Genomic DNA, 23,405 nt, shown 5'->3' with positions numbered 1-23,405 from the left:
CAGTGTTCCATAGGGATCGGTACTGGGTCCACTTTCATTTGTCATTTATATAAATGATTTGAATGAGGCATGGTTAGTAATTTGTAGATGCCACTAAAACTGGTGATGTAGAGGACAGTGAAAAAGGCTATCTAACATTACAAAAAGATCTTAATCAATTGGGTCAATGAGGTGAAGAGTGGCAGATGGCATTTAATTTGGATAAATATGAGGTATTGTATTTTGGTAAAACAAACAAGGACAGGACTTATACAGTCAATGGTAGGGGGGTGGTTTGTCGAACAGAGAGACCTAGCAGTCCAGTTGCATAGTTCTTTGAAATTTGCATCACAGGTAGACAGGGGTGGTTAAGAAGGTGTTTGGCATGCTTGCCTTCAATACTCAGATGTTTGAGTAGAGGAGTTGGGACATCATGTTGAGGTTGTACAGGATGTTGGTGAGGTTTCTTCTGGAGTACTGTGCACAGCTCTGGTCAGCCAGTCATAGGAAGGACATTATTAAACTGGAGAGAGTTCAGAAAAGATTTACCAGCATGTTGCCAGGAATGTACGGTTTTAGATATAAAACTAGCCTGGAAGGACTGGGACTCTTCACTGGAGAATAGGAGGTTGAGGGGTGATCTTGAGGTTTACAAAATCATGAGGGGCATAGATAAGGTGAATGACAAGGGTCTTTTCCCAAGACTGGGGGAGTTCAAAACTAGGTGGCGTATTTTTTAAGCTCAGAGGGGTAAGATTTTAAAAGGACATGAGGAGCAACTTTTTCACATAGAGACTAATTCTTGTGTGGAATGAACTTCCAAAGAAAGTGGTGAATGCAAGTACAGTTACAATATTTAAAAGACATTTGGATAGCTTCATGAATAGTAGTAGTTTGGGGGGGGGGTGTGGGCTAAGTGGAGGCAGGTGGGACTAGTTCAGATTGGGGACATGGTTTTTTTTTAAAGATATTTTTATTAGAAATTTAATATTTTGACAGATTTACAAAAATAAACAGAACTTTCAAGCACAAACATTAATATAAAAATAGATCTTAAATATATAATCATCAAAATTCAAAGGAATGATACTAAAGAAGAAAGAAAAACAATGAAACTCAGTTAACTACTAATCTAATCCACAATTATCCAGAGTGTATAGTTGAGTCACTTACATCCTTCAAACAAGAAAAAATGTTCTCTAATACACTCATAACAGTATAATAAAAAGGAAACTATTTCCAAACAATAAGAACAAAAAAAAACATGTTTGAATGGAGATCCTCCCCCTTATTCTCAGGGGGCCTTACTTCCTTTCTAAAGGTCCACCATATCCTCTCCCAAACAGTGTCCCACCCTTGACCCGGGCGCTCCTTAATAGGATTTAGATATAATACCGAGCTAGAGTTAACAGTGAGCGCCCCACCCCCACCCCTCCCCACCCATACCTGAGTATATCTGATAGCATCAATGCCACGTACAAACACACATAACTATAAAATTACAACTCCAACAAATTACAGTTAAGTATAATAACATAAAATAGCAAGGGAAGACAACCCTGCTCCCAGAAGCAAAAGTAAAGTAGAGTAAAGTATCCATTTCTCCCCACGGAGTGTGGAAGAGGCAAGCCAACATAAATTGTCTCTTACGATTTATTTAAACGAGTCTAAAAGTTCCTTAGCCTCTTCTGGTGATCTAAAATTATACTCGGATCCTTTGTGGTTAAAGCATAACGTCGCTGGGTAGCGTAAGGTGTATTGAATATTTAAGTTCCTTAGACATTTCTTCACCTCATCAAACGCCTTCCTCCTTCGTGCCAAAGCCGGGGAGAAGTCCTGAAATAACATAATCTTGGATCCTTCATGAATCATAGCTTTAGGATCCTTTCCAAGCTTTCTGGAGGTGTCCAGGAGTATCTGCCTCTCCCTATAACTCTGCAGCCGGAACAGGACCGGGCGTGGGCGCTGGTTTGGGCCAGATCCGCGTGCTGCGACCCGGTAGGCCCACTCCACCCTTACCTGGTCCGATTCAGCCCCCAGGTTTAAAAGCTGGGGCAGCCATCGCTCCAGAAATACTGCTAACTGTCCCTTCTCTTCTTGTTCAGGGAGGCCCAGAAGACGGATATTCTTTCTCCGATTTCTATTATCCAGGTCATCCATGTAGATTTCAAAGGCCCGGACTCTCTGCTCCAGAGCTGGCACCTGTTCTGCAGCTGTTTGTGCTGCAGCCTCGGAGGTCGTGGCCTTTAGCTCCGCCCCCTTCACTCGGCCCTGTAATTCCTCAATAGCCTGGCTGTACTTTTGTAGCTTTTCTTGGAATGAGTTCCATCTCTGTCTGGATTCTGCGATGAAATTGACGAGTGTCGTTTCCAGCCTGGCAATCATCTCTTCAAGGCCTGTTTTTACATCAGCTGCAGCAGGAGGAGGAGAGGAGGGTGGGGGAGGGGTCTTTGTTTTCTGAGAGCTGCGGGATCCCTTTGGTTTACTCATTATCCACTTAATATTAAACTGCTTAAATATAATAGTAAACAGCTAATTAAGGTTAGAAAATTTTTTTGGGTGGTTTGGTAAGTGTGGTGGGGGTGAGTAACTCACTTTACCCAGGTTTTGGGAAGAGCACTGTAAACTCAGACTTGCTGAGTCGCCGCCATCTTGGATCCGGGGACATGGTTAACGTGGACTGGTTGGACTGAAAGATCTGTTTCCATGTTATATGATTCTACATTTCTAAACCAGGATGGTGTGTAGCTTGGAGGGAAATGTGCAAGTGGTCTGTTGTCATTCTGTCCATGTCCCTCTAGGTAGTGGAGATTGTAGTTTTTAAGCTGCTATTGAAGGACACTTGGTGAGTTGTTACAATGCATTTTGTACATGGTACACACACTGTGCCACTGTGTATTGATGATGAAGAGCTCACATGGGCTTCCAAACCAACTGGGCTACTTTGTCCTGGATGATATGAAACCTCTTCCAGGCAAGTGGGGAGCATTGCTTCATTTTTCTGACTTGTGCCATGTAGATACTGAACAGCTTTGAGGAGTCAAGAAGTGAGTCAATTTCCGCAGAATACGTTGCTTCTGGCCTAGTAAATTAGCCACAGGGTTTATATGGCTAGTCCAGGTAGGTTCCTGGTCAATGGTAACCCCCCAGGATGTTGATAAAGAGGGTTTCAGTCATGGTAGTGCCATTCAATATCATGGAGTGATGGTTAGATACTCTCTTGTTGGAGATGTCATTGCCTGACGCTTGTGGTATGAATGTTACTTGTCACCTATCAGAAGTTAGCTTCCTTACCTGATTGTTCTCTGGGCTTGTTGTGGGGAAGGTAGTATCTGCTTGTCTCTTCATATCAGTTAGCACTGGAACCCAGGGTAGTGAGTCCTCCACTGATTGAATGAGTGACACCATTCCATACCACAACACCTGAAAGGGAGACATGTGAGAAGACTTTTTTTTAAAACAGGACACATTTTCATGCATGCACCTTGAACAGAATTCACCCTCACTAAGGCTCAGCTTGACAAAGTACCAGCACAAGTAGTAGCGATGGGATTCAAAACCACACCTCCATATAGACTTGAGCCCCAATCCAGCGCTTTAGACTGCCAGGTTACCTGGGCTGAGAAACAATCATATAGAAGGAGAAATCCTGAGAGGTTGCCAATTGCTCCCTACTGCACACATTTACTACTACAAAATGTTGCCGACAAGTAAGCAGGGTAGATTCTGAATTGCAGAAGTTCAGCATGGCAAGCGACCATTCAGTTCACTGCATAAATGCTGCAGGTAGCTCTTCAACCAGATCTGACTGTGTTAATTCCATTTTCTCATGTCTTTGATATATGCTCACTTCTCAAGCACTTATCCAATTCTCCTTTAAGTGAAAGTGTCTCACTCAATAGTCGGTTGTGGTGAAGGGTTTCCTGTCCAAATAACTCATTGCGCACAAACATTTATCTTAACTTCCCCATTTGTTCCACTGAATAACTTGACACTATTACTAATTCTTTAACCAGTGGAAACTGCTTCTCACCACTTACCCTCACTATTTACCATTATGCAAAGTCTCTCTATTCAGACAATTCTTTTCCACCGGGGGAAACAATCCACAAATCCAGTTTGGGATTGCTCCCATTTTATGCTGACCACACATACTGACCAAAGTGTCTCAATATTCACTCTCAAGCTAGATACAGGAAGCCAGAGTATTGCCATTTTAATAGCATATCAAAGAGACAACAGCTTTGACAATGTGGCACTCCCTCAGTACTTTAGTGAAATGCCAACCCGCAGCCAGAGTTATTTTGTGAGCAGTTTGGGGGGAGATGGTGGTCATCATGCTTTGGACTAGTCACCCAGAGGCTCTGCTGAATGTTTTGGAGACATAAGGTTAAAACCCAACTACTGTAGCTAATGGACTTCAAATCAATTACAGTAATAAAATATGCAATTGAAAACTAGTCTTACTAATGGTGACCATGAACCTATCATGGATCCTTGTAAAAACTCATCTTGTTCCTTCGTGGAAGGAGACCAGGCATCCTCACCCAGTCTGGCCTAGACATGACTCCATATCCACTGTAACATGGTTGACTTGGCTTGGGAAGCTGTCAGTTTAAGGGCAATTAGGGATGGTAAACAAATGCCAGCCTTACCAATGGTGCCCATGCCCCATTAAAGAATAATGTCAATCTTGGTTTATGGACTCTTTTTTTGAAGTGGACCTGAAGTGCCCCACTTTACAAGATTGATTAGAGAAAGGAAGACTGGATTGATGTGAACCAAATTACAAGAATATAAGATTTTATTTAGTTTCCATTACAGGCTGTGAGGCTGGGCCAGTATTTATTATCTATCCCTAATTGTCCAGAGGGCATTTAAGAGTCAGCCACATTGCTGTAGGCCAGACCAGATAAACACTGCAGATTGCTCTCCCTAAAGGACATTCGTGAACCAGATATTTTCTTAAATGACAATTGATAGTGTATATATTATAACCATTGTGTTGGCTTTTTTTTAATTGTTAAATTCAAATGTCACCATCTGCCATGGTGGGATTGTGAACATGAACTTAATTACCAGCCCAGTGATATTATCAATACACCACTGCCTCTCCTTGCCGGCTGTAACTTTCAGGAAGTCCCTATATTCTCCCCACTAAACATATAACAGAGATGTCTGTTTTTTGCTTCTCATGGTGAACAGTAATATCCTAACAGCAAATAAAAACTCTTATCATTGCTTACATATGAACATCTGATTAAAGATGCTTGAAGACATGCCTATACCTGAAGTCAGTGAATAATTTAAATCAGAGAGTGATGAAATTGCATTTAGAAGCCTCCGTGCTTAATATTATTTAAATGGGGCCTATGGTGATGACAAGCGGTTGATGTCCTGTGGCCTGAGTTGAACTGCCATCATAGACAAGGATTGTTTAGCACTGCCTACCATTTTGAAGCTGTCCAGCAGTTTGCTGTGGGGTGTTTCAGATAAACTGTCCAAAGCTGACTCCAATCCCTTCTTCAAAGCTTTACTGAGAATTTTGAAATTGGACGAGACACTTCGGTAATCAAATCTCAGGAAGTCCAAGAGCAGTTTTCTAATTTTCCCTGCCAAGCTTGAGTAGATCTTCCCACGTTTGACCTGGAACAGTGTAAAGGGTGGATTACACACTGTGTTTGGAAAAAATGCTTAAAGCAGTATCAAGCTACAATAAGGCAGTTTTGTCTGCCATGAAATTAATTGTGTTTTCTGTCACTCAACACAGATCATTGCGCATGTATAATGTCCTTAACACAATAAAACATCCCAAGGTGATTCACAGGAGCAATGCGAGAGAAACATCAACACTGACCCACATAAAAAGATATTAGAACAGGTGACTCTGTGTTTGATCAATGAGAGAGGCTTATGAAAACCTCTTAAAGAAGGAGTGAGTGGGAAAGAGAGGGAGGGATTTAAGGAAAGAATTCCAGAGCTTAAGGACCAAGTTTCTGAAGGCATGGCTGCAAATGTTAAAATGATGAAAATTGGGAATGCCTGAGAACTGGAGGAATACAGACATCATGGAGAGCTAGAGGAGGTAGGGAGGGACTGTGTAATGGAGGCGTTTGAAAACAAGGGCAAGAATTTTAAATCAAAATGCTTGTTCAGTGATTGCAGAAATAACGTGTGAAAGAGATTTGGTGTGAGTTAGGATACAGTTTGCAGAATTCAGATGAGACCAACTCTATTGAAATTCATGGTGGGAAGCCAGCCAGGAGAATTCTACACTCTATTTTTAGAATATTCAGCCTAAGTCAGCTTTTCAACTGATACTTAAGGATTTAATGAGTTTATTCATTCTTTCCTTGTTCTAATTTTCTCCCTGACTTCTGAGGCATTGGCTGCAGGACAGTTCTGCAGAACTGTGGGTGGATTTCTGGTAAAAATTAGCCATAATTGACGCTTGATGTTCCCTTGTACTTGGCAACACCCAATGTCAAAGTTCCAAATGGAAATATGAGTGAAATAGTAATCACACTCTTATGGATACTGAAAGGATGTTTCTCCTTGTGGGGGAGACCAGAACTAAGGTACAGAATTTTAAAATATAGGGTCTCCTATTCAAGATGGAAATGATGGGAATATTTTTCTCTTGGAGGGTCCTGAGTTTGCAGAACCCTTTTCCTTAGAGAGTGGTGGAGGATGGATCACTGAATATTTTTAAGGCTGTAATGTTAGGAAGACTTAGCTATTTTATGGATAATGGTGAAAACTTTAAGATATTGAGCTATTTGGATACTTTATTGATTAAAAAGATGCGTAAACCAAGGTTTTAATGGAAACCAATTAATCTGTTGGAAATGTGGGCTGTGATTCACCTAGGTGAAAGTGAGGACTGCAGATGCTGAAGAGCGTGGTGCTAGAAAAGCATATCAATAGGTGTTCAAAGTTTGTGAGAAGATTTGTCGCTCGGGTGCTCGTTGTTGTGGTTCTGTTCGCCGAGTTGGGAATTTGTGTTGCAGATGGTTCGTCCCCTGTCTAGGTGACATCCTCAGTGCTTGGGAGCCTTCTGTGAAGCGCTTCTCAGCAAATTCCCAGCTCGGCGAACAGATCCACAACAAGCACATCAGGTCAGGCAGCATCTGAGGAGCAGGAAAATTGATGTTTCGGGCAAAAGCCCTTCATCAGGAATGAGCTGCTGACTACAGGGAGTCAAGTGACTTTGCAGAAAAAGCCAAATAAAGCTTTTGGGGAGATAAGATATTGGGGTAATAAGCATTAATTGCTGGAAAACCTGGCTTTGGAAGGGGGAGGGAGGATGTTGTGCTAATGGTTGCCTAGTAACCTTTCTGAACTTGGCTTTTGGTTTATGAACCTGGATGGTTTTAGCAGAAGAGGGAAAATAAACTTCTAAAGCAGCAGTACTGCTGCAAAACTATCTCTCTCCCTTTCTTGGTTCAAGTATTTGGGAACCTGATAAAGTTTCCAAACCTCAGTAGCTTGACTATTTAATAAACTCTGAAAAGCTGAAATGTGACTACAATCCAAAAGACTTTGATCTAGCTTGCTTTGCATTTATACTGAAACCTTGTTTTAAAGATCTCCCATTGGTCTACAGCTGTCAGCAATTCGACTTTGTCTGCAAGAAACCCGGTGCACTGTGATAGCGTCTCAAATTCTATCCTTTGTTTTCAGACCGACATGAGTGCTTATCTTTTGTCCTTTGTAAAATACCATCTCTGTAGAGTTTATGTTGTCTTTTGAGTCATGACAGTGTGTCTATTTTGGGATTAAAAGAGAATAAGGTTCTATTTACTGATTATGGTTTAGATGTTATCCAGTCTTAGCATAATGAGAAAGTAGCTTGGCCTGGCATGAAATTAATTCTGTTTTCTGTTCTCTGAACACCGACCACATGCACATATATAATGTCCTTAACACAATAAAACATACCAAGGTGATTCTCAGGAGCAATGCCAGAGAAACATCAACACTGAACCCCTTGAAGAGATATTAGGACAGATGACCAAATGTTTAGTCAAAGAGGTAAGTTTTTAAAAAGCTTCTTAAGGAAGGAGTGAGCGGAAAAGAGGTGGAGATAGCATGGAAATTAATTTTGTTTCAAAATAAACAGACTATTTTTGAATTAGGAAAAGAAGCCTGGTGAAAGTCTCTTTTATTCTGGATAGCAGTGCAAGCTGGAAACAATTGGCCATTTTAGAGATGGAATCAAACCATTGACACCAATAGTGCAATAGTGGGGCTTGATTACTATAACATCCGCGCCCCCCCCTCCCCATCATAGTCGTTATAAAAGATAAAGTCTTGACTAATACTTTAGTCAATGGGTATCAAGGACAGGTGAGAAAATGGAGTTGAGGCTGCAATCAGAACAGCTATAGTCTTCTTGAATGCTGAAGTAGGACCGAAGGGTGAGTTGGGATGTTTCTGTTCCTAATTCATATGTTTACATTTTCTGAAGCACAGGCAGGGAGTTGTAAGGCATTCAGCAACTGCAACACAGCAACAACCAATGCTTTAAAGAGGGGATAAGTCTGAGGAGGAGCCAAAACCAATTGCATTATACCAATTCCATCAGTGCAAATGTACAATTTTTGATATGTTTCCTGAAGTTCTGTTAAAGGAATATTTAAAGTGCCTTTACCTCCACATTGTCCGATTCTAGTAGGATGCAGATGGTCTGGATTAGATTCAGGATGGTCCACATCTGAGAGGCTGAACCATGTAAGAACCTGTCAAGCTGTATCAATGCCTGGAGAATATAGGAAAGGTGATATCCACATTAACTGGTTCAATCTGGTGTATAACTCTTTCCAGTAAAAATGCAAGGCTTTTTTTTTGCTATTTCTTTTGGAGGGGGTGGATGTTGGAGGAAGCTTAAAAAGTTAATTAGCCCAGACAGTATATGTCCCTATCATACTCCCAGAGCAAATAAAGCACAGGTTTACATACAGAGTAAAGCTCCCTCTATTCCCTTAAACTGAAATCAAAGCTCCCTCTACTCTTTGAAACTGAAAGAAGAGCTCCATCTTCTCTTTTGAACTAGAATTAACGGTCCTTCCACAGTATGCCAAAGAGGACTCCCAGGAATAGCACAGAGTTGGATCAGAAAAGATTCACAAGGATGTTGCCAGGGTTGGAGGATTTGAGCTACAGGGAGAGACTGAACAGGCTAGGGCTGTTTTCCCTGGAACGTCGGGGGCTGAGGTGTGACCTTATCGAGGTTTACAAAACTATGAGGGCCATGGATAGGGTAAATAGGCAAAGTCTTTTCCCTGGGGTCAGGGAGTCCAGAACTAGAGGGCATAGGTTTAGGGTGAGAGGGGAAAGATATAAAAGAGACCTACGGGGCAACTTTTTCACACAGAGGGTGGTACGTGTATGGAATGAGCTGCCAGAGGAAGTGGTGGAGGCTGGTACAATTGCAACATTTAAGAGGCATTTGGATAGGTATATGAATAGGAAGGGTTTGGAGGGATATGGGTTGGGTGCTGGCAGGTGGGACTAGACTGGGTTGGGACATCTGGTTGGCATGGACGGGTTGGACCGAAGGGTCTGTTTCAATGCTGTACATCTCTCTGACTCTAAATCTCCTTCTACTCTTCTAAACTGAATGTAAAACTCTCTCTACTCTTTTAACCAGAAAATAAAACTCCCTCTACTTGTTTAAATTGAAAGTAAAACTCTCACTGCACTGTTGCTATCATACACTCACAGGGCAGGTACAATTTGCTGACAGATACAAAACAAAGCTTCCTCTCCTTTGAACTGAAAGTAACACTTCCTTTACTTCTTTGAAAAGAAAGTAAAGTTTTTCTATTCTTTTAAACAGGAAGTATATGCCCTCAACACTGTCACTATCAGAGTCAAAAAAGTGTGGTGCTGGAAAAGCACCGTCAGTCGGGCAGCATCCAAAGAGCAGGAGGGTCGACATTTTGAGCATAAGCTCTCCATCAGATACTACCAAGATAGGAACAACACTGGTTAGATGCAGAATCAAGCTCTCTCTAGGCTCCTGAACTGAGAGTAAAGTCTCCTTGATACTGTGCTTATCAAATACTTCCAGGATAGGGTCACCAGGGGGTGAGATACAGAGTAAAAGTCCCCTCACTCGTTTAAACTAAAAGTAAAGCTCCTTCGACACTGTACCCATCAAAAACTCCCAGGACATGTGCAACACTGTGTTAGATATAAAGTAATGCTTCCAAAAAGTGTGGCGCTGGATCGACCCTGATCTCCAGCATCTGCAGTCCTTACTTTCTCATAGAGTATTGCTTTCTCTACACTGTCCCTATCGAACATTCCCAAGACAGGTAATTAATACTTGGAAAGATAGGAATTGATCAGGGATAGTCAGCACGGATTTTTGGGGGGGAGATTCTGACTGAGTAATTCCGCTGAGTTTTTTTTTAGAAGGTGACAAAGTATGTTGAGGATGATAGTGCAGTTGATGTGGTTTATATGCACTTCAGTAAATCTTTTGACAAGGTTCGACATGGAAGCCTGGTCCAAAAGGTAATGAACACATGGGATCCAAGGAAGGTTGGTAAATTGGATCCAAAACTGCCTTACAAATAGGAGGCAAAGGGTGATGGTGGAGTGTTGTTTTTGTGATTGAAAGTCTGTGACCAGCAGTGTATCACAGAGATCGACGCTGGGACCCTTGCTGTTCATGCATATTAATGACTTTGATGTGCCTGTAGGAGGTATAATTAGTAAGTTTGAGAATGACACAAAAATTAGTGATGTTGTTAATAGTGAAGAGGATGGTCTCAGGCTACAGTCTGATACAGTCCCATATTCCCAATTCCTTCGTCTCCGCCGCATCTGCTCCCAGGAGGACCAGTTCCAATACCGTACAGCCCAGATGGCCTCCTTCTTCAAGGACCGCAGATTCCCCCCAGACGTGATCGACGATGCCCTCCACCGCATCTCCTCCACTTCCCGCTCCTCCGCCCTTGAGCCCCGCCCCTCTAACCGCCACCAAGACAGAACCCCACTGGTTCTCACCTACCACCCCACCAACCTCCGTATACAGCGTATCATCCACCGTCATTTCCGCCACCTCCAAACGGACCCCACCACCAGGGATATATTTCCCTCCCCTCCCCTATCAGTGTTCCGCAAAGACCACACCCTTCGTGACTCCCTCGTCAGGTCCACAACCCCCACCAACCCAACCTCCACTCCCGGCACCTTCCCCTGCAACCGCAGGAAATGCAAAACTTGCGCCCACACCTCCTCCCTTACTTCTCTCCAAGGCCCCAAGGGATCCTTCCATATCCGCTACAAATTCACCTGCACCTCCACACACATCATTTACTGCATCCGCTGCACCCGATGTGGCCTCCTCTATATTGGGGAGACGTGCTGCCTACTTGCGGAATGCTTCAGGGAACACCTCTGGGACGCCCGGACCAACCAACCCAACCACCCCGTGGCTCAACACTTTAACTCTCCCTCCCACTCCACCGAGGACATGCAGGTCCTTGGACTCCTCCATCACCAGAACGTAACAACACGACGGTTGGAGGAAGAGCCCCTCATCTTCCGCCTGGGAACCCTCCAACCACAAGGGATGAACTCAGATTTCTCCAGTTTCCTCATTTCCCCTCCCCCCACCTTGTCTCAGTCGATTCCCTTGAACTCAGCACCGCCCTCCTAACCTGCAATCTTCTTCCTGACCTCTCTGTCCCCACCCCACTCCAGCCTATCACCCTCACCTTGACCTCCTTCCACCTATCACATCTCCATCGCCCCTCCCCCAAGTCCCTCCTCCCTACCTTTTATCTTAGCCTGCCTGGCACACTCTCCTCATTCCTGATGAAGGACTCTGGCCCGAAACGTCGAATTTCCTGTTCCTTGGATGCTGCCTGACCTGATGTGTTTTAACCAGCAACACATTTTCAGCTACAGTCTGATATTGACCAGCTGATAAATTGGGCAGAGCAGTGGCAGATGGAATTTAATCCTGATAAGTGTGAGGTGATGCATTTTGGGAGGTCTAATAATGGAAGGACAAGTGCAATGAATGGTAAGCCCCTAGGGAGTACAGAGGAACAAAGGTGTATAAGTCTATAGATCCCCGAGGTGTCAGTACAAGTTGACACAGTGGTAAAGAAGGCTTACAGGATGCTTTTGTTAGTCAGGGCATAAAACATTAGAGCAAGAAAGACTTGTTACAACTATGTAAAATATTGATTAGGCTACAGTTGGACATGGCAGAAGTGGGTACTGCAGATGCTGAAGATTAGAGTCAAGATTAGAGTGGTGCTGGAAAATCACAGCAGAGCAGGCAGTATACGAGGAGCAGGATGAAGGGCTTTTGCCTGAAATATTGATTTTCCTGCTCCTCAGATGCTGCCTGACCTGGTGTGCTTTTCCAGCACCACTCTAATCTTGACTCTACAGTTGGACATGATTGTCCGCAATTCAACCGACCCAAAGTTCCTCACATTCATTCTCTGCATTTTCTCCACAGTCCTTGGTTCCCCTACTGTTCGAGAGTCTATCTCAGCCTCAAATATACACAGAGACTCTGCTCCCACCGCTCTCTGTGGCAAGGAGTTCCAAAGACACTCAACCCTCTGAGAAGAAATCACTTCCTATCTCAATCTTAAATTGGCACCTTTTTATCCTGAGACAATTCTGTCTGGTGCTAGACTCTCCCATGAGGGAAATATTGTCTCAGCACTGACCCTGTTAAGCTCCTTAAGAATCTGATATGTTTCAATGAGATTACCTCTCATTCTTCTAAACTCCAGTGAGTAGAGTCCCAAACCATTTAGCCTTTGCTCATAAGACAATCTTTCTATATTAGGGGTCAGCCCATTGAACTTTCCCTGAACTGCCTTGAATGAAATTATATCTTTTCTCAAATAAGGGGAACAAAACTGCTCGCAGTGCTCCAGATGTGGTCTCTCCAGCATCTTGTACTGTTGCAGTAAGAATTCCCTCCTCTTATCATGCAACCCCCTTGAAATAAGGGCCAATATTCCATTTACCTTCCTGATGACCAACTGCACCTATGTGCTACCTTTCTGTGTTTCATATACAAACATCCTCGAGTCCCCTACATTGCAGCTTTCTGCAGTTTTTCTCCTTTTAAATAACATTTTTTTATGTCCTCCCTTCCAAAATAAGCAACTAAATATTTTCCCACTTTATATTCCATTTTCCAACTTCTTGCCCACTCATTTAACCTATCAATATCTCTCTATAAACTGTTTGTATCTGTCTCATAATTCAGCTTTCCACATATTTTTGTGTCATCTGCAAAACTGGCTATAGGACATTCACTTCCTTCCTTATATGCATATTGTATACAGTTGTGACCCCCAACACTGATCCATGTGGAATCCCACCAGTCATAGGTCACCAAGCTGAAACAGAACCACTTAGCCCCTCTTGCTATTTCCTGCCTATGCGCCAATTCTCTATCCATGCCAATACACTATCTCCAACATCATGGGCTCTTATCTCATGAATTAACCTTCTGTGAGGTACCTTGTTGAATGACTTTTGGAAATCCAAAAGTCTATCCATTCTGGTTGAGACTTCATATGCAGAATGAACTGCCAGGGGAAGTGGTGGATTAGATTACTTACAGTGTGGAAACAGGCCCTTCAGCCCAACAAGTCTACACCGACCCGCCGAAGCGCAACCCACCCATACCCCTACATTTACCTCTTACCTAACACTATGGGCAATTTAGCATGGCCAATCCACCTGACCTGCACATCTTTGGATTGTGGGAGGAAACCGGAGCACCCGGAGGAAACTCACGCAGACACGGGGAGAACGTGCAAACTCCACACAGTCAATTGCCTGAGTTGGGAATTGAACCCAGGTCTCTGGCGCTGTGAGGCAGCAGTGCTAACCACTGTGCCACCGGTACAGTTACAACATTTAGAAGATATTTGGACAGGTACATGAAAAGGAAAGGTTTAAGAGGAACTTGGGCTGAGTACAGACAAGTGGGACTAGTTTAGTTTGGGAAACTTGCTTGGCAGAGATGAGTTGGACCGAAGAGTCTGTTTCTGTGCTGTATGACTCTATGACTCATATCAGAGGTAATGTAGAAAGAATCTGCCTCTTCCCTTCCAAAGTGACCCTGGCTACAAGAACACAAAGGTTTGCATCTTTTGCAGCAGCCAACCTCACACCTCTCCAGTTCATTGTCAAGCGAATGTGACCATTTTAGAAATCATTCTTAATTTGCGAAAGATCTCATGGTACTGCAAGTAAGTAAAGGGCATTGTCACCTGTGATAGAACATAGAACATAGAAAAGTGCAGCACAGAACAGGCCCTTTGGCCCACGATGTTGTGCCGAAGTTTAATCCTAATGTAAAATATAATAACTTAACCTATGCACCCCTCAACTCACTGCCATCCACGTGCATGTCCAACAGTCGCTTAAGCGTTCCTAAAACCTTTGCTTCCACCAACACAGCTGGTAATGCATTCCATGCATTCACAACTCTCTGCGTAAAGAACCTACCTCTGACATCTGCTCTATACCTTTCTTCTAATATCTTACAACTATGACCCCTCGTGCCAGTCAATCCTGCCCTGGGGAAAAGTCTCTGGCTATTGACTCTATCTATTCCTCTCATAACTATGTGGCCAAACATCACCTAAAAAAATGAGCTGCTGCCTTTGTATGTGCAAAATTGGCTGTCCACATTCTTCGTTAAAAACAATTCCTACAATTCAAAAAATACTTAATTTTTTAAATGAAATATCTTTGGTATGTTCTGAGACCAGGAAGGGTATTATATAAAGTTTTTAAAAATTATATATAAGTACATGGAAGAGCCACAGTCTACATCTTACCTCCTGCAGACCTTGATCCTCGTCTGTCATCTGAGGTCCATGTTCCTGATTTCCAACATTCCCCAATTCCATGAGAATGATCAGTATGGAGAGGTGAGCGATGTCGAAGGCTCCTGTGATCATAGGAGTGGAGGCAATTCTCCGCATCATACTCTTTCTGATAGGTTCCAGGATGCTGCTGGAGTCTGATTCGTGTGTGTACTGAAACCCATGAAGTGGCACCTTGGAAGGGGTTGAAATGCGATTCAGGGCAGGCTTTGCCTGTTCATCACCTGGAGCTGTTAGTGCACAAAACACGACAAACAAAGTGGATACTGACACTGCTGTTTCAGCCAATGTGCTTGGATTCCCCAGGGTTGGATTGAAGGGGAAGTGACCATACAGCCCTAGTCGGATTTTTAACTATAACATGAAATAATTGACAAAGTACAAAAGCAAAGAATGGGAATGATCCCCAGCGTAAGAAATAATAGGAATCTGCCACACCATTCACAGTGGATCACCTCCTTAACCCTCTCTCCTTTCCATATATCCCTAGAATATCTGTTATTAGATTAGATTAGATTAGATTACTTACAGTGTGGAAACAGGCCCTTCGGCCCAACAAGTCCACACCGACCCGCCGAAGCGCAACCCACCCATACCCCTACATATACTCCTTACCTAACACTACGGGCAATTTAGCATGGCCAATTCACCTGACCCGCACATCTTTGGACTGTGGGAGGAAACCGGAGCACCCGGAGGAAACCCACGCAGACACGGGGAGTGTGCAAACACCACACAGTCAGTTGTCTGAGGCGGGAATTGAACCCGGGTCTCTGGCGCTGTGAGGCAACAGTGCTAACCACTGTGCCACCGTGCCGCCCTAAATTGTCTAAAAAAAATCTATTGATCTCAGTCTTGATTCATTTTAACATTATCTCGTGCATCCACATCTTTCTGGGATAGAGAATTCCAAAGATTCATAATCCTCCGAAATAAAATGCTTATTTTGAAACTATGACCCCAATTCTAGGTTCTCCTGGAAGGGAAACGACCCTTTCAGCCAATAAGGATTGCACCCATTTCAATTAGATCACTCCTTCTTATAAGGCAAGGAGAAAATATATAACCACTCTACTCAATGATAGAACACCCTTGCATCCCAGGAATCAATCCTGTGAAATGTTGTTGCCTTGTCCCCAAAGCAAGTCCTTCCTTAGTACAATGTTCCAGGTGTAGTCTTGCTGTACAATTGCAGCAAGATTTCCTTCCTGTCGAATTCTAACTGAATAAAAGCAAATGTACTATTTGTTTTCCTAATTTCTTCTTATACTTTTCCTGTGAATTTTCTGCGTTTCCTGTACAAGGGTGTCCAAATCTCCCTGTTCACAAATGTTGATGAAACCCTCTGAGGTTAAGAATTCAAAAGATTCAGAACTCTCCACAATGAATAGAAATTTCTTTTGTCACAGACTTGGAATTCTCTCCCACAGGTAACTGTAGCTGTTCAGTCGCTGAGATTTAGGAAACTGTGAAGAGTGCAAGCAAGCAGAGTTGAGGTAGATCTTAATAAATGGTGGAGCAGGCTTGAAGGATGGCTTCTATTGCTCATGCACATGACTTCTATTAAGGTCATGGAGCCATCCAGCACAGAAACCCTTCAGTCCAACCAGTCCATGCTGATCATAATCCCAAACTAAACTAGTCCCACCTGCCTGTGCTTGGCCCATATTCCTCCAAATCTTTCCTATTCATGTACTGATCCAAATATATTTTAAACATTGTAACTGTACCCACATCCACTTCCCCTGGAAGTTCATTCCACACACAAACCACTCTCTCTGTTTAAAAAAAAAAGCCCTTTGTGTCTTTTTTAAAATCTTTCTCCTCTCGCCTTAAAAATATGTCCCTTGATTTGAAATACCTTACTGTTGGGAAAAGACACCTGTCATCCACCTTATTTATACCCCTTATGATTGTATAAACCTCTATAACCGTTGGATGCTGCCTGAACTGCTGTGTTCTTCCAGCACCACTGATCCAGAATCTGGTTTCCAGCATCTGCAGTCATTGTTTTTACCTTGTTTAAACCTCTATAAGGTCACCCCTTAACCTCCTAAGTTCCAGTAAAAAAGGTGCTAGCCTATCCAGCCTCTCCCTATAACTCAAACCCTCCATTCCTGGAAACATCCCAGTAAATGTTTTCTGAACCCTCTCCAATTTCATAATATCTTTCCCATAACAGGGAGACCAGAACTGGACGCAGTATTCCAGAAGAGACCTCACTATGGTCACGTACAACCTCAACATGACTTCCCAACTTCTATACTCAAAGGTCTGAGCAATGAAGGCATGCATGCTAAATGCCTTCTTAACTACCCTGTCTATATTTGATGCAAGCTACAAAGAATTACATATCTGAACCCCTAGGTCTCTCTGTTCTACAACACTATCCAAGGCCTTACTTTCAATTGTGTAAATCCTACCTTTATTCAAAAGAAGTCCACACCAACCCAAGAGTAATCCACCCAGACCCATTCCCCTACATTTACCTCTGACTAATGCACCCAACTGAGTAATTTAGCATGGCCAATTCACCTAACCTGCACATCGTTGGATTGTGGGAGGAAACTGGAGCACTCAGACAGCAAGAATGTGCAAACTCCACACAGACAGTCACTTGAGGCTGGAATTGAACCAGGGTCCTTGGCACTCTGCGGCAGCAGTGCTAACCCCTGAGCTGTTGTACCACCCAATATGCAATTTCAATGTCATCTGGATACATTAAGATTGTTGTATCCCAATACTGCCAACAGTAGCTTCCAGATATCAAGAACTGAAAGTATTCAATGGTATGGGAAGTAGGGATTAGATTAAATAGCATTGGCAGAGAGCTAGGTTTAGCACTGAGCGTGGGGAGATTTATACGATAGAAAGCTGTTTTCATCCTGCATAATACTCACTCTTATATGAAGCTTTAGTCTGTGGTTGTTGCAAGTCTTTATCTGTCGCCTGTTCTCTCAGGACAAATAACCCATGATAGGCTTCAGCATGGGTCCGTTGGAGGAAGACACTGGTGTACATGTGGATGAGAGGTTGCTCCGAGAAATCAAAACTCCTGTAGAAGGTGGAAAAGGAATGAGAATGTGATATTTTGTTAGGTGGGGAGGATATTACTGTATACAATTGCATAAATTTCCATTTGCTTTTGATTCAAAAGGTTTTCACTTATTTTACTTCACAGCTCGGTTTGCATGAAGCTGTCTCGACTGTGTTGAGGGATTTGCAGATTTAATCTTCCTGGGGTTGACACTATTTGCCATTTTCCTACTGGTGACCAGGTCTTTCCTGCAAAGAGGCAGGAGTCTCATGCATCCCATGGTATTCATAGCCCAGTGGGTGTTACCCTCCCTTCCAAGTCAACATGTGTCCACCTCCAGGGACATTAAGCTAAAAGTCCAGGTTGACAGTCCCAAAACAGAGACTGGGGGACTGCTTAATTGATAGAGATGCTGTTTTTTGAATAAGATGTCAAACAGAGGCACCTTTTCCTGTCTCAGACGGATGTGAAAAAATCCTATAGCTCATTTACCGGGGGGCTGTGTGAATCTGAGGTTTAGTTTGTACTGTAGGTTCATTCAGAGGAAGCTGGTTAAGTCAGTATTTATTGTCCATCCTAACTGACTTTGAGGGGATAGTGGTGAACTGCATTGTCAATACCTCATCAGTAGGGCTAGTACAGTGAGACTCAGTGACCCTGGGGTTGTGGAAGATTTGACCAAGGATTTTCCTTGTGATCAAATGTGATCAGATAGGGTCATTACCGAATGGCCTGCTAACCTACATATTGATTTTTATTGCAGGTGTAATGCTGTAGAGAAAATGGTCCCTGTCCAGGGGCAAATTAAACCATATTGTAGCATGTATAACATATCATGTAGGTAAACATTATTGTGGCTTTCAAAGGGGAGTAATGTGGAGATGAGGGTAATTGCAGTGGAAAGGGGTGGTTGAGCTTTAGTTTTAAGGCTGAAAATGTGTTGCTGGAAAAGCGCAGCAGGTCAGGCAGCATCCAAGGAGCAGGAGATTCGACGTTTCGGGCATAAGCCCTTCTTCAGAAATCAGGCTTATGCCCGAAACGTCGAATCTCCTGTTCCTTGGATGCTGCCTGACCTGCTGCGCTTTTCCAGCAACACATTTTCAGCTCTGATCTCCAGCATTTGCAGACCTCACTTTCTCCTTTAGTTTTAAGGGTCCACTAATTGACCAATCAAAAGCACATCCATTTCTTCAAGTTGACCTTTCCATCTCCTTGGTCACAGCTCTATGGTTTGCTCCTAAATCCTGTGCTGCAGCCCATGCCTTGCCCAGTACCTCTCATTTCCAAGCACCTCAGAGGACTGAACCACACTCAGGCCGTAGAGTTTCAAGCCCCTGTGAAAGTCATCGCCAGTGGCATTCAGTTGCCAGAGACACTCGAGTCGGATGAGCTGCTTTTCTGAGACAGCAGCCAGGACGTTGGTGTAGAAAGTCTCATTGTGGTTCAATAACTCATCCTGGAAAGAGAAATGGTTCAAAGGAATGAGTAAACCCTGAAACAAACTGAGCCAAAGCTACCCTATTGGTGTTGCAGTGCAAGGTAGCATTTCTTGGGCTTGGCAGATTTCTTGTACCTGGAGACAGAGGCAGACAAAGCATGTGCTTACTTCTGCTTTCCTTAGTTTACTTTTCCTGGAACAAGTCACAAGCTTGAAGCCAGATGCTATAACTTGAAGGGGTGCCATTTCACATCAAACACCGCTGGTCAGGAGACTCTCCAGCTCTTACCAGCTGCCATAGTGTGCTGGAAAGATTTGCAGGTTGATGCTCCGTCTGTGTGGAGTCTTATTTATTATGGATACACCTCCATTGACCAGTACTGGAGTGGGACTCAGTCATTGAGTCATACAGCATACAAACATAGTCTTTGGTCCAACTTGTCCATGTCGACCAGATATTCGAAGTCAATCTAGTCCCATTTGTCAGCACTTGGCCCTTATTTCTCTAAACCCTTCCTATTCATTTACCCATCCAGATGCCTTTTAAATACTGCAATTGTATAATTTCTTCTGGAAGCTCATTCCATACAAGCAACCACACTCTGCGTGAAAAAGTTGCCCCTTAAGTCCCTTTTAAATATTTCCCCTCTCACCTTAAACCCAAGCCTTCTAGATTTTGGACTCCCATACCCCGGGAAAAAGACCTTGGCTATTCACCCTATCCATGCCCTTCATAAGTCCTTGTGCTTCCAGAATGGAGGCAAAGACACAACCAGCTGCATCACAAGAGCTCTAATATTTATTGCCAGTCCATCATCGAGAGGAAAAAAAGGAAAGACTTGTAACAATATAGCACCACTCATCCGGACACCCCAAAGCACTTCACAGCCAATCAAGCTGCTTTAACCGTGTAGAAAGTGAAATCTGTGCAGAGCAAACACCCAGAACAGCAATGTGATAATGTTCCTTCTTTTTCAGTGATGTTAATTAACAAGAATAAATACAGGCCAGGACACTGGGAAATGATCTTGGCATCTCTTATGCCTAGGAACAGAAGTGAGGACCGCAGATGCTGGAGATCAGAGCTGAAAATGTGTTGCTGGAAAAGCACAGCAGGTCAGGCAGCATCCAAAGAGTAGGGGAATCGATGTTTCAGGCATAAGCCCTTCTTCAGGATTCCTGAAGAAGGGCTTATGCCCGAAATGTCGATTCTCCTGCTCTTTGGATGCTGCCTGACCTGCTGCGCTTTTCCAGCAACACATTTTCATCTCTTATGCCTACCTCAGATGGCAGATGGGACCCTGCTTTAACATCTTGCAGGTTACATCTCTAATACTCCTTCAGAGCAGCACTGTCAGAATCAATCAGGATTTTATGCTCAGTTGTCTGTAGTGAGACGCAACTTTCAAAGCAGAGATGGGAGTGTCCCTCACCAGAACCACTGTTGTCATCTTGAGACGGTAACGTCAAAGTTACTGACTGCAAGGCGATGAGGTGGCAATTCAGTTCTCCCATTCTGGATAGGGAACTTGACTGCTCTCTGGTCAGCACCAGCCAGCTCTTGCAAAGGCACAGCTTGCAAATCAATTTGAGAGTCGAATCTAACCCATCCAGTGACACTGATTCTACAGGCAAATTGTTATATAGCTGACATAGATGTTACTTACTTTGGAGAAGTCTTTACTTTGTCCATTTTTGTCAATTGGAACAATTAACCTGAAAAAGAAGAATTCCAGGCCTTATGTTTAGGGCATACATTGTAAGGAGAAGTCTATTCAAAGCATCTACTTTCTATAATTCCTGTATCCCTATAGACTCCACTTGATAGAAGAAAGACAGAATGATACAGCTCATGGAAATGTACTTTTGACTTTATAATCAACTCCTTCAGTCCCTCACAAACTCCAAACCCCTCCTATTACCTTTTCTGGGACGTTACCTGAAGACAATGTGCTTCTGCTCTTGGACCATTCTGATGATATCATTCCGGAGGCACTCTGCATAGAGGGATATGGCCTTCTGGTAGCTTGGACCAATGACAACAAAAATTATGAGGATATCGACAGAAGTGGGGAGGTCATAGAAAGTTCCTGTAAATATGCTCGATCCTGTGAGTGCACACAGCACCTGGACCTAAGAACAGCACAGCAAAAGTATCAAAGACAGCTTTGTTTACATTTAAAAATATTTAGCAATCTTAATAGTCTGCAAAATGGGCCTAAAACCCAGATGACATTCTATATGGTATGATTCTAAGCTTAACATTAAGGTAATGATAGCCAGAGATGGGACTACACTGTGGCCTACACTCCCTGAACGTATAGCATGAGATGTTGGTTGGCTCTGAACTGCCCTCTGAAATGGCCTAACAAGCGTCTCACTAAACGACCAATAAGAACTCAGCAATAAATGGTGGCTTAACCAATAACAGCTGCATTCCATGAACAGATGTTTCAAAATAAAACTTATTGCCTTTTAAAGTTATTGATCTTCGCATCTGATCGTTTTTGGCAGACCCTTTGTGATGTTCCCAGGAGAAAGAATATAAATGTTTAACAAAAGTCTCTCCAAGTTGACTTGTCAATCTTTCCCCAAGGTTCCGTGGCTCTTGCGGCACAGTGGTACTGTTCCAACCTCAGAGCCAGAAGGCCCAGGTGCAAGTCTCACCTTGCTCCAGTGAATAGTTGATTGAAATGAAGATCCATCAGAGTTCTCTTCCTGGTGTTTGAACCCCTCCATGACCTTGTGTGCCAGTCCCTCCTCCCTTCTGCATCGACTTCTGCGTAACCTTCTCCAGCCTTGCACATCTCCCAGATCACTTCTCATTCTATCCTCTTGCATGTCTCTGACTTCCATCACCCCACCATTGGCAGGTGGGTATAAGCTCTGGAAATCCCTCCTCCTTGATTTCTACCACTGTGCCTCTCTCTTCCCCCAGCTCATAGTCCTGCTTATTGACCAAGCTTTTTACTCACCTTCTCCAGAGCGATTAGGAATGGTCAGGAAATACTGGCCTCACCCCATGAGTGAGTAAGAAACAATGACCTGTCCAAATGTGGCCATCTTTGACTCATTGTCAGTTTCTGTCACCGCATTTCTGCCAATGTCCTTGGGATATCTTACTACATTAAATAAAACAACGTTTAATAGGCATCTGGATAGGTGATTGAGAGAGAATATAGCCAAATGCTTGCAAATGGGACTATATTAATTTAGGATATCTGGTCAGCATAGATGTGTTGGACTGAAGAATCTGTTTCTGTACTGTACATCTCTATGACTCTAAATATGAAGGATGTGACAGCCTAGTGGCATTATCACTAGACTATTACTCGAGAGACCCAGGTAATCTCCAGGAACCTAGCTCTGAATCCCACCACAACAGATGGTGGAATTTTAATTCAATACAAATTTAGAAATAAGAGAGACTAACGATGACCATGAAATGAATGTTGGGCAAAACACTTTTGGTTCACTATTGTTCAAACCAAATCACTGTTTTCTTTATCCGTTTGATTTGGATTTCCAGAGTTAGTTGATTTTTGATTTTTAATTTGATTTGTTTCAAGTTATGCTCAGCAGCTGACATATCACAAAGTGAACGGTTCTTATGCAGCATTTCTGCATCTACCATCTAACACATGGTATGTTACCATCTGTTAAAATTCTACGTTCAAAGTTGTGAATTTTGTTGGAATTAAGCCGTATAACTATTTAAGAAATAAAAGACTCACGGTGCAAGTACTTGTATGATGCAGGGTAGCCAGGGGAGGTGTAACATCATCCACTAACCAGCTGTATTGTTTAATATGAGCTGGAGAGACACAGCGTAACAAGCTGGGCAGGCCCCATACATGGGTAGAATTCCTGGAACCTCCAACATAAAATGAGAAGAAAAAATATATATTTTTAGTAACTTGGCCTGTCTATTGTGACCAGAGGTACAATATTAACGTAGGAAGCTGGAAGAACCATCCTGACATGGAACTATATCATAGTTCCCCCACCAACAGAGACCTAGAATTCAACTTAGCTAAGGTCTGATGATCCAAAACAG

The 23,405-nt window shown here is 43.1% G+C and overlaps 1 protein-coding gene across 2 annotated transcripts in view; it reads right to left on the bottom strand.

Moving 5' to 3' along the window:
- Positions 1-23,405, bottom strand: part of LOC132835806 (uncharacterized) — an 89,010-nt gene that overhangs the window by 38,120 nt on the left and 27,485 nt on the right. For both annotated transcript variants that reach the window (XM_060854888.1, XM_060854889.1), the window contains exons 6-14: positions 23,083-23,222; positions 21,288-21,481; positions 21,016-21,064; positions 19,185-19,366; positions 17,774-17,928; positions 14,826-15,103; positions 8,633-8,740; positions 5,431-5,625; positions 3,274-3,402 (exon numbers count right to left, since the gene is read on the bottom strand). In XM_060854888.1, coding sequence (XP_060710871.1) covers positions 3,274-3,402; positions 5,431-5,625; positions 8,633-8,740; positions 14,826-15,103; positions 17,774-17,928; positions 19,185-19,366; positions 21,016-21,064; positions 21,288-21,481; positions 23,083-23,222 — 1,430 coding nt within the window. The remainder of the gene's footprint in view (positions 1-3,273; positions 3,403-5,430; positions 5,626-8,632; positions 8,741-14,825; positions 15,104-17,773; positions 17,929-19,184; positions 19,367-21,015; positions 21,065-21,287; positions 21,482-23,082; positions 23,223-23,405) is intronic.

This window comes from Hemiscyllium ocellatum, chromosome 45 (assembly GCF_020745735.1).
Source record: "Hemiscyllium ocellatum isolate sHemOce1 chromosome 45, sHemOce1.pat.X.cur, whole genome shotgun sequence".
Classification (NCBI taxonomy): domain Eukaryota; kingdom Metazoa; phylum Chordata; class Chondrichthyes; order Orectolobiformes; family Hemiscylliidae; genus Hemiscyllium; species Hemiscyllium ocellatum.
Note: the sequence above shows the minus strand (reverse complement) of the source record. Positions and strands in the feature narration are given on the sequence as shown.